At 36.6% G+C, this 11,899-nt stretch overlaps 1 protein-coding gene across 2 annotated transcripts in view; it reads right to left on the bottom strand.

Annotated features, from left to right (window-relative positions):
* Positions 1–2,714: 2,714 nt before the first annotated feature.
* baiap3 (BAI1 associated protein 3) overlaps positions 2,715–11,899 on the bottom strand; it is a 42,732-nt gene continuing 33,547 nt past the window's right edge. Inside the window, exons 25-33 of one of the 2 annotated variants that reach the window (XM_023349606.1) lie at positions 11,455–11,523; positions 11,289–11,368; positions 10,128–10,236; positions 9,582–9,653; positions 9,398–9,481; positions 8,993–9,113; positions 8,791–8,914; positions 7,126–7,331; positions 2,715–7,033 (exon numbers count right to left, since the gene is read on the bottom strand). In XM_023349606.1, coding sequence (XP_023205374.1) covers positions 6,930–7,033; positions 7,126–7,331; positions 8,791–8,914; positions 8,993–9,113; positions 9,398–9,481; positions 9,582–9,653; positions 10,128–10,236; positions 11,289–11,368; positions 11,455–11,523 — 969 coding nt within the window. In that variant the 3' untranslated portion in view covers positions 2,715–6,929. The remainder of the gene's footprint in view (positions 7,034–7,125; positions 7,332–8,790; positions 8,915–8,992; positions 9,114–9,397; positions 9,482–9,581; positions 9,654–10,127; positions 10,237–11,288; positions 11,369–11,454; positions 11,524–11,899) is intronic. The other variant, XM_005796792.3, reaches the window with a different exon arrangement.

The following is an 11,899-nucleotide window of genomic DNA, read 5'->3' as shown; positions in this document are numbered from 1 at the left end:
CATTATGCTCATGAATGACCCAGAGAAATTCAACAACAAGTATTTTTGTGAGCAAAATAACTTGGATGTCTGGCGGAAATCAAAGATTGCATTGCACGCAAATTAATATGTAGCAACACTGTGGCAATTTCTTTCCTCCACTTGGCTTTAATAATAATTTAATAATCAGATTTTTTTTTTTATCTGGAAAATTAATCATTAGCATTAATCATTTACTGCTCACTCTGCTTGAACATTTAAAGTGTTCAAGCAGAGTGAGGTCCCTTAATTCAGAAAGATTCAATCCTTAGTTTTACAGAGAATAGACCTAATGAGAACATGTCAGAACCTGTGTCCTCATTAATGGACTCATTCTGGTCTCATTCAGACAGTATATTGGGATCAGTCAACACAAGACTGTAAGAAGATAAAGGGATGGTTCTGTGATGGATTTGGCCAAAAGACCCAGCAAATCACTGGCTGTGGCCCAAACACCATCCCATTTGCATTCCTCAAGGGCAAGCTGTCCAATATTATCTCTTCTCACTCCAGCAGAGGCCTCAGAAGCCACAAAGGACTTGCTGTATAGGCTTCTTCCCACATCACATACACTGGAGAGCAAAGGCTGACTTCAGAAGTGTCTAATTATGCAGACCTGTCAGCAAGAGATGCACCTGCAGGCACAGGTGTTTATGTCCTTGCATGCAATGATCTTTGTTAAAGGCATCTTCACAGGCCCTCCCAGCAGTACACATTTTTAATGATATAGCATGCAGTTCAGAGGCAATTTACCAAAATTTTGAAATTAGGGTGCATAAATAGTCACATTTTTCATTTTATGAACATAAACTACAAACAGAATGGTGGAGTCTTGCCAGCACATGCACACAGAGATCCAAAAGAGAGCTTAGTTTGTATAAATTTACAATTTAACCTGCTCCCTTGACTGATACTGAAAGTAGTGCAGGTGTGAAATCCCACATCTGGGTGTGTGGGGGATCCAGGTTCAGCTGCTGCGGTGGGAGGAGACGGGGACTATGGTGTAACATTCTGCATTGAGGATTAGGCTTGTCTGAGAGAAGATAAGACTTTGCAGAATCAATGCTGTGTTAAATGTATCTGCCAGAGCCAGAAGAGGAGCAACAGCAATGCACAGACACTGCCAACATTCCTGGGGATCAGAAACTGCTACAGATTTCCAGCTTTTTCATAAGATTTAAGGAAAAGTTAGTACGAGAAGCTCAGTGTACTTTTAACCAACATCAAAACATGATAGACCTCTATTTTGGGTTTATTTGAAATGATACAAAACAATGTCTTTACCTGGAAGGAAATGTTCTCAGAAATTCAAATAATCAAATGTAATTAAATGAGATATATATATATATTTTTTACTTTTCTACTAAAATTATAAAGGAATAGTGATTATTGCTGTCATTTTAACAGACAGCAGTAGTAAATACTGACTTTGACATAAGTCATAAAACATAAGACAGGACTTATTTACTTGTGTTGTTATTCCTAGAGAAGACGTAACAAGAAGATATATCCACTTTATCAACAAACTATTCTTATATGTTTCCTGCAATTGAACGTCAGTAGCTATACAATGGAAAACAGGGCTTGTTATTATCTGCAAGGTAAGTATTTTCTTTACTTTTTATTAATTTTCAAAGTTTTAAATTTAAGGTAAAAGTAGAAATGCATAAAATCCTTTATCCAGTTGTGATTTGCTGCATTGATAACAGCACAACAAAGTGACAAATTCAAAGTTCTGCTGTTTTCCTTGGAAAACATAAAAAGTTTAGTAATGGGTGATACATCCTGGCATTACTACTAAAAAAACACTATTTATTATATAGCCTACTGTCCTTAAAAAAAAAGAATAAATGTTCTTTTTTGTTGTCATTAAGAAGACGACATAAGTGCATAAGTTGCTGAGTGGAAACAGTTCATGAAACTACAGCGACATCTAGTGGCGGAAATCAGAAGACCTGCAACATTTTTATCCAGCTTTTCTAAAATCCATGTTGTCAAACAAACACTCAATTCATCACAGGGAACCAGTATCACTAATCTGCAACCGGCTTCAGCCTCTCACATGCTGCAGCTGATGCACTGGTTGGAGGGCATTGTGTCTGTAGAAAATGACGAAGTCCTCTCCACACTTGAGCCAACATGCAGTTCATAACCCATCTGTTTTCACCAGGTTTCTAATTTAGAACGTATCGACTGCAAGTCAGTAAACCACAAGCTTTCGTGTCTTGCAGCTATGAGAAATCCTTGTCTAATCCACTATCACAGCAGTCCCTTTGAGTGGTGTGGACACTAAGGTGAGTGTGTCCTGCGGCTCTGTATTCTCATGGTGGACATAATGAACACCACTGTTTCCTCGTGGTTTTATGTCGCTCTTCTGCAGAGTTGCCACTGTGTTGCAGTACATGTTTGATCTCCGGCTAGTCGCGGCAGTTGGGAAGCAAAAATATTAAAAGGTCAAGGATTGCCAGAGACACAGAGGAGAGGAGAGGAGAGGAGGAGAGTGGTGAAGAAAGGTGAGAGATTGACAGAGAGGATGAATGGACAAAAAGGTCAAAATCAGCCTGTGGATTTTTTTTTTTCACACTAGGATCGTGTGCTAGGTTGCATCATGTGCCAATGTTGCACCCTTTTCCTAAGGCTGCTATAATTTCAATAAATAATACATACAGTTTTTTATGAGAATGAAGAAACCAGGATGAAATTTAAATACAGTCTTTATTGGGTCATGGACATTTTCTAAAGTTATTATCTAATATACAGCAACACAGGCATTTACAATTCAATGACAAATAATTCACTTTAACAATAACAATTTCAAAGGTTTTTTTTGCCACTTTAGACAGTTTTTACTAGATTTAATCTCTAAAATCTGAAGAAAAATCCTCAAAATTAAGCAATTCATTATACGGGGAGAAATTAAACTATTGTTGTAATTTGTGCATGTCTAAAACATGCTTTTTTTTTAAAACTTATGTTTCGCCCCTTCTTTATGCTGATCACAAAACACAACTAGCTTACTGTGACTGAATACTAACAAATTATTCTTATTATTATTCCAAAGATAGAACCCTGAATTTAAAACTGCCCCCCTTTAACATTGTCTTTACAAAGATATAAATGTCATGACCCTAATCTAAATTTTAATGTTTGTTTATACTCAAAATGAGGTTGCATTGTTTTTTGTAAACATATGTTGGTAATAAATTAAAGTTTTTGAGGAAGAATGCCAATCAAACACTGATAGGTATTCAACTATTACCTTATTAAGCTGTGCTTGTCTTCTAGGGGGTAACTAAATGCCACATCTCAAAAATAAACTAAACAAACATAAATGCAAGTGCTGTTCAGACATACTAAATGACTCCCTGCACCTGTAAGAAAGCAGGCTTCCTGAACACCTGAACAAACCCTGTAATGCAAATCACGTTTTTTTTTTAGGCATTAAAATGTTTTCTTTTCTGTTTTTATTTTTTTCTGACTGCTTTATCCTCACAACTTCACATGGTTACAGCAAAGCACTACACAAGCAGCCACTAAAAGGTTACGTCACTGTCAAAATGCTGTCGGTGTGAGGATTTTGGTGCTAAGTACCTGCTACGCTTTCTTTACTACAACTTAGTGACTGTTTTGAAATTGTGAAAAAAGAGCAAGCTTATATGTATCAACAAACCCCAAAAGACTAAAGGGGCAAAAGCTCTTATTTGTTATTAGCTGGCACTCTTGTAGAAGACTTTGAAAATGTTTCCAATGAGGAAGGTGCTATCCCAGATCACAACATTGTCTCAACCAAAAGCTGTTTGAAATCGGCGGAGAAGATTTGATAAGTTCGTTCTAGGTGCAGCCCACGCAGCTCTCCGGCTCCACCCACAAATACATTTCTTTATAAATGTGGCACAATTTAAGTCTGACTAAACAGGTTTTCCAATAGTGAATGTTTTATCACAAAAAAGAAATGCTACATGAAATAATCCTCACCAAGCACAAAAGTTCTTACATTAAGAGTGAAATTACTATGACAACTGAAATTACTAAATTGTGACGTCTAATCAACTTTTCTAGCGTTTTACGGCGTCATAAACTTTGTTCTGATGAGCTTGTCTAAAATAATCTACACAGGTAGGTTTGGGCTTAAACAAAGGGGAAAATGTGTCACACAACTTGTTATAGAGCATCATGGACACTTGGAACTATAGTAAAATTTTGACTGAAAATATGTTGAAATCAACATTTATTATAATTGGGTATTTCATAATGATCCAAAATCATACACTAAAATAAAGGCGGAAATGGTTCAGCGGACAAAATGCTGTCATGTGCATCTCAGACCTAAATCTTGAGAAAACCTGTGTGCAGATCACACCATGAGACTTAGGATAATTTGGAGAGATTCTGCACAGAGAAATTGCCCAATCTCTTCTTGTATGTGGCTACAAGAAGAGATTTATTTTAACGATTTTAACACATCTTTACTAAAGGTACCAGCAAATTTTCCCATTTGTGCATTTTTTAAAAACATTTTTAAATCCACAATCCCTTTAATAAAGTAAACATATGTATTGACACATTTTAAACTAAGCTAGGATTAATCTAATCAATATTTACTTAACTATTTCTTGACTTGCTATAGCAACACTGAGAGTCGGGTGTGGATATTTTGTGCTTTTTGAAGCCTGTTTAATACTCTTATTTTGCATAACCATGTAATAGGAATTTCTTTTTCGCAAGGTAAAGTGGTTGGATTCTAGGTCAAAGTGTGACCCTCATCTTTTTTGCAGCAGCATTAAGGTCCCAGTCTTCCAGCTACACTCACAGAGCTTTTGGAGCTCAAGCTTAATTCTGCCTGTCAGGCCAGTGAGAGCTGCTGCAGAGGGTAGGACTTTTTTTCCCCCTCAAGTGCAATTATACCACTGCACGTGTCATTATCCTCACTTCTCTTCACCTTGAGAGAGAAAATGTCAAACCGTGGAACAGATTTATATTTAAAACATAAACGAAGGCCTTCGTGGATTTAAAGCTTTCATATCCCAGGCGTTGTGACGCCTGAAGTCGTTCTCTGGTGGATTCTGAACACTGCATGTGCGAATCCAAACCAATTAGCCTGGTTTTCCTTTAAACATGTTTCTGAAACGCTGGCACTTCTGAAACGAGGATGCAGTATTTTTGCCTCCGTCAGAATAAAAATGTGAAGGACAAAAAGAGAGAAAGTGGAGCACAGTCCTAGAAATGAATTCCTTGAACTCTTTAGGTTCATCTGTTCATTAAGTTGTTCAATTCTGAACAAAATAAAATATTTTTGTAATGATCTGAACTCACTGCGTCACTTTATATAAGTCAGCAAGTATTTTATCAAGTCTTTTGTTAATTAGGTGAGAGTTAGGTTAGATATTCTTTATATTAAAGCTTTGAATAAATAAAACAGCTTTCAGTTACCCTATTGCTCTTGTGCAAACAGGAAAAAAGAAAGAGGTAGGTGACTAAGTTTTCATAACACTGAAGTCTTTTAATGCAAGGTGATTAAAAGTTAAATGAAACCACGCAGTGGCTTGTGTGCGAGGAAATGTTAGACCTTGTTGCTGCAGACCTCTCACTGGCCCACAAGCTTAAGATTTCAGACCACCTAAAACTGCATTCTTACAATTAACGTCTTATGTTTATATTAAGAAGCTTGAAAGAATAAATCATCCAGCACTTTCCACAATTAATGGAACCCCTTAGATTTGCAACAAGTCCCAAAATAATTAAAAAAAAAATCCTACCTTTTAATAACATGAAATGTGGCACAATTTTTGCACTAAGAACAATGCCTATGAAAAGTAAGATTTCATAAAAATAATTGGCCACAGGGGAGTTATTTGCAAATTTACACAAAAAAAAAAAACTCAGATAAAATATTTAAACAAAATATTTCCTGACATCATAGTGTCCAAATCTTTTAAGAAAAAAAGCTCTGAAGTTTTCAACATCAGAGAATATCTAAGTATTTTCATGTAAATATGTGAAATTGATCTCACAAAGTTCTTAATAGAAATTTACTCCTCCGTTGCATTATTTTCCCCCTTTTATTTGTAATTTTTACTCCAACGTAAAAATAAATGTACTTTAATTATTTTTGCAATTTATACTTAATGTTTTAAGGTGGATTTGTATGTCAAGCAACATCTTGCTTTCCTGTTGTTTAATATACACAACAGGTAAGAAGATTTGCTTCTACTTACCACAATTTGTAGCGAGAAAAACAAGAGAATTTGCATGCAGGTTGAACAGATGTGTGGTGATTTTAGTCGTAAAGGAAATGGATAACTTGGTCTAAACTTTCCCATATCTTTAGAAAGAGTAATAGTTAAACAAATTAAACCCCCTACAGATCAACACTTATTAACACATCCTTTCCAGGGGTGCCATTAATTATGATGGATGCTGTAGAAGGTGAACACACTAAATAAGCTTCCATCCAATTGAACTCCACATTACTTTTGAAGAACCCCCATCAAAGCACCTCTGTAAGCAATAAACATATCTGAGGTATAGATTTAGACTTAAGACTTAGAGCTATATGTTGGCTACTTTCACAAAATATTTTTTTTTTAAATGTTAAATCTATCATATCAAATATTATACAACAAACATAACAATTACTTCATTACAAAAAATATAGACTAGTAACATTCAGTATCAACTATCCATTGACTTCTAAAATATAGTTAAACTGAGACAGCATAGCGTTGCACAGTGACTGGATGTTCATCTTCCAGTAAGAAAACATCCTCATGTTCTTTTCATTTTGGTATAATTACCGAACAAACAATACATTGGAAAAGAAAGGATAAATATTGTAAACATTGTTACAAGTACAAAAGCACGTGTTGCAAGATGTGATCAGAAAACATGAATACAACCAATACTAACAGCTCTCAGTCCTCCTCCATCGACTTCTCAATCTCCTTCAGCCTGCGGACGAACTCCTGAGCCTCCCTGTCTCCCGTGCGAGCATCCAACATCCTCATGATTGGCTTTTCTGAGGGAGAAAGAGCAAACATACCTCTTATATTCTTAGAATTACCTCGTAAGGCAAACAGACTGAAACATCCTCAACTACAGTATTTGTACCACTGGGTTTGCTGCGGGACAAGTGCAGAATGACGGGCTGGACATTCTTTCCGGCAGCCGAGGCGTTGGGTCTCCCCGGCCAGCAGAAGTCGCTGAGTGGAGCGACAGCTTCTCCAGCAAAGTCGTTGGTAGACAGCCAGTCATAGTCCATCACAGTGAAGGTCAAACAGGCGTACCTGTGCCTGTACTGTTCAGGACTGACATGACTGGAAGACAATAGAGTCAAATAACCAATCAAATGAGAAACAGAGTATACACTGCCATGTACACACACACACACGGCCTTTTCCATATTTTGCCACATGACCACAAACTTCAGTCTGCTTTATCGGAATTTTACGTGATGGACCAACACAGGTCAGAGGAAAAATTGAGAAATGTAAGGAAAATTATTAATGGCTTTAAATTTTGTTTTGTTTTTTATTGTGGTGTGAATGTATTCCCCCGCCCCTCCAACTGTTACTCTGATTCATCTAAAAACAATTTGTGCGACCAAATGTCTTGTTTGTCAGATGTTACCTAATTAGTAAACAGAGCCCATCTGTGTGTAATTTAACCTCATTGTAAATCTACAGACCCATTCAATAAATTAGAGTATTACTGAAAATCCCATTTATTTTAGGAACTTTATCACTAAGTGAAACACAGTGTATTGATTAATTACACACAGATGAATACTTGAAAGCCTTTATTTCTGTTAATTGTAATGATTTTCTACTTACAACCAAGAGAGCATGACATTTAAGATTAGACTATTACATAAAAAACTATTTTTATTAGCCTTAAAAAACTATGTTTAAAAATGTGTCTTTTTGCTGGTGTTGGTGTCTTCCTGGTCCCCTCCTCTCCCTCTTTGTTTTCTTCCCATCTGTCTCCCAATAATGTTGTTTGTTTTCTGTTCAATCAATCACCTGAACCTGGTATGGCCTGAAGTGCTGTCACTAATGTAATAACTTTAAGGTGCTAGTGGTGAAATGTCTTTCCCCATTTTGTAGAGCAAATCTGCCACTGTTACTGTAAGAAGAAGGTGTTCTTGTCAGATGGCGTCAAAATCTCAACTTTAGAAACCATTTGTTTAGATAAAAGCTTATTCATTTGTTACAATGGCACAAAGTCCAGACCTGAATCTAACTGAGAATCTGTGGCAGGATTTGAAAACTGACCCTCAAAGACACTGTCCACCCAATTGGACTCATTGAAAGCTAGCCAAGGACCAGCATGCGACAAATCCCGAAATACTTGAAGATGAACTTACACAGGAAGAATGTACTGACTCAGACAAGATGAATACAAATGCACAACTTACGCTTCAGGTTCTTATTTAGACAAAAAAAGGAAGCGAAAATGGAAATTATGTATTATTTCCTTTCACTTCATACTGTAACTATGAGTAAGTTGGTGTTGGCTTGCTAAATAAAAGACAGATAAAATAGACTGAAGTTAGTGATAACAATATATTAATTATATATATATATATTCCTTTATTTAATCAGGTAAACCCCATTGAGATCTAGATCTCATTTTCAAGAGGGACCTGAGCAAAAACTTTCCAATACATAGCAACCTGGTTACAAGATAAAAACAATTAATACATATGCACAAGTATAAAACAATAAAAACAATTTAAATATATATGCGGAGAAGAAATTATGGCTTTTCACTCACAAATAAAACAGTTCATCGAATACTGGATGCAGCGTCTTTAGCTTTACTTGAGTGCGTTGACTCTTGGCTGCTGGAAAGAGGTGATGAGGACAAAGCTCCACAATCACAAATGGATCACTAAGACCTGAAGGAGATGACAAAAGTATTACAAGATGTTCAACAAAGCTTATGTCTATCAAAAAACATTTGTTTTTACTTTTACCATTAGCATCCAATGCGATAATGTCAGCAGCATGTAGAATCTCCACTGTGAGTCTCTGCTCTGGAGGATCGTAGTAGCATTTCACACTGATTCGACCGTAAGGCGTATGCTTGAGTGTTTTCTGCGACATATTACATCACAAGCAAAGTCAAAATATATTTATTAAGTGTTTACCTAGCAGTAACACGTCCACTAACGATAAGAATCAGTTTTTTTATTCAGTGGCCTACAAAAATATTCTAAATTTCCCACAGTATCTTGCAATATTTGATTGCATGTTGCTTTTAGGGGCTTGAGAAAAGGCCAGACTTTCAATCAGGGGTGAAGCAATAGAGCTCAGGGTATTCAATCAATATCTCTCCATCCACTTAAATGAAATTGTCTGTCCGGTAACTTAAAACACACCTGGAGGGAAATCTTCTCCAGGTAGTACTGCTCAATCAGATCAAAGGAGGAACATTTGTTTAGCCTGAGCTCTTCATCCAAGACCTAAACAATGAAGGTGATCAGTTAGAGAAACATATAAAGGAGACCAATTTAATTTACCATGCACATGAAACTCGGCTGGCAGAATTGCATGACTATATACCTTGTAGTCTCCGCTTTTCATGTCTTCCAAAGCCAGACCGTCACCCTTCACATGGAAGAACTGCAACAGGGTCTAAAACATTTAAATGACGACAAAAATAGAACAAGCATGCTATGAGTCATTACACATACCCCTCCAATATGTATAGGCTAAAGTCTCAGCTCTGAGAAGATGCCCGTTGTTCACACTAACATTACGAAACCTTGGGCAGGCAAACGTGATATTTGTGGAGGAAGGTGTGGAGGGACAGTGCGAACCTCTACTGCATCCTAACTTAGCCCACGTCTGTGGCAGACCTTAGCTTCTCATGGAAATGTGTGACGTCCCCTGCCAGCTCGTTGACTTTGTTGAATAAACAACAGTTTCCACATTGTCATTCATAAGGGAGCTCATGTTGCCACATAGCTGCTATCTGAAGACTTCATGAATATCTGACATATGCTAACTAGTGCATTACAGCCAGCATACAGAGGCAGATCACTAAAGAGGGACGGGAGCAAACATTTACTAATGGAAAAGAAAGTTAAACAAAGTTATGACACTGACCTCAACTGTGTACTGGAAGCGGTTGTAGAACTCCACCTGAACACCCCTGTTTTCTGTGACCGCGTCCAGGATCATTCGCAGGAGCAGCTCCCACATGCTCTGCAGAACTCTGTGAGACAGCAAGCATAAACAATGCTCTCAAAAATAACACCCACAGGCCACAAAAACATGTAAAATCATTTTGTGAAACTCATACTTCTGGAAGAAAACAGCAACATATTAAGTGGTGAACTAAAATAACCACTTCTTGTCAAAAGCTGCTTGGTTGTTTTAGCCAAATCCAGATTATTGCCCAATCATTTAACACAGAGCCAAGGCCTTTCCTGAAAAAGATGCCATCTTTGGTAGCAGCCTGTGTCACTCTAAAATGAGTAAATATTTTTCCAGCCTTAATGTTTCTTCCATATAAGCAAAAGTTACTAGCACCATGTGCATTAATGTACCCTCATGCAGTCATGCATGCTGGCATTGCAGAGTCCTCGTATCAAAAGCAGATGGTGTCTCCTCTTTTAAAGCTGGAGGAAGTGCTGTCCATCATTTCCCAGATAATTGACTTGGAAAGGTTAGAGGTTTACAGGACAGATTTCATATGTAGCTCCTGCCTGCCAGCTTTGCTCAAGGTTTTAATCAGCCAAACATGTTGGCTGATTTTTACATGGGTGGGAAACATGCAGGAGGTCTATTGTTTTACTTCTGGCTAAATTGTCCGATCAGATCAGATCAGATTTTATTTATAGTACACATATGAAAATAATTCTAGTGACAAATATAGCCATTAAATAATATTAAGTGTTGTCACTTAACAATATTGTAGATTATAATTATGCAAAACACATATTTCACCTATTTCTATATAGTTAAAAATACTCAATGTTTCAAGTAAAAATATTCCTACCCTTGGACTGGTCCACGTTTTGTCATGCTATAGCTGCTACCTTCAATTTTATGCTAGATCCACATTTTGCTGCAATTTCATCTTCAAGATTTTAAAGGTACAGTGCTGCAAAGTATTCACAGCGCTTCACTTTTTCCACACTTTGTGATGTTACAGTCTTATTCCAACTTGTATTGACTTAATCTCTCTTACATACACAAATACCCTATTTTGACAATAAAGAAAAAATATTTTGCGAACGTATTTTACTGTCTATTCTTTTTTACCTGGTAAGATTTTCCTTAACAAGGTTTGCTGTCAGGATGACCATCGTGTCTTGAAGGTACTTCATGAGAGGGGAAACAGCCTGGGAGGAATCCACATGTCACAAATATACAGTAGATGACAAAACTGACACAGGAATGAAAATGTCAGCTGGTTGTTGCTACATACGTCGTCATTGTTGATGGAGTCTGGAGACAAGCTGATGTGCTGAATGTACCGCCGAAGTTCAGGCTGCATCTGCACACATAATGCCCAGGTATAGAAGAGCAAGCTGTGTTTCAATCTATGACCATCTACTGACCAACAGACCTATGATAGTCATGTATATACTATATATGTAGTGTATATATATATATATATATATATATATATATATATATATATATATATAAATATATATCTTTTTGCTTTCTTTCTGTATTCTTCAGTATAGTGGTAAACATTTATCTGGGTTGAAAAATATGAAGGCACACTAATGTGGAAATTCTGCGGGGATATTTTTATAATTATTATCTAGGTCTTAGCTATGCTACTCTTAAATTTTTAATACTGATATTCTATCATTTAAAAAATAGACAAAATGCCAAAATAATAAGAAATATTTTAGTCAGTA

Source organism: Xiphophorus maculatus, chromosome 16 (genome assembly GCF_002775205.1).
Source record: "Xiphophorus maculatus strain JP 163 A chromosome 16, X_maculatus-5.0-male, whole genome shotgun sequence".
Classification (NCBI taxonomy): domain Eukaryota; kingdom Metazoa; phylum Chordata; class Actinopteri; order Cyprinodontiformes; family Poeciliidae; genus Xiphophorus; species Xiphophorus maculatus.
The sequence above is the reverse complement of the archived record's forward strand: the minus strand, read 5'-3'. Positions and strand labels throughout refer to the sequence as shown.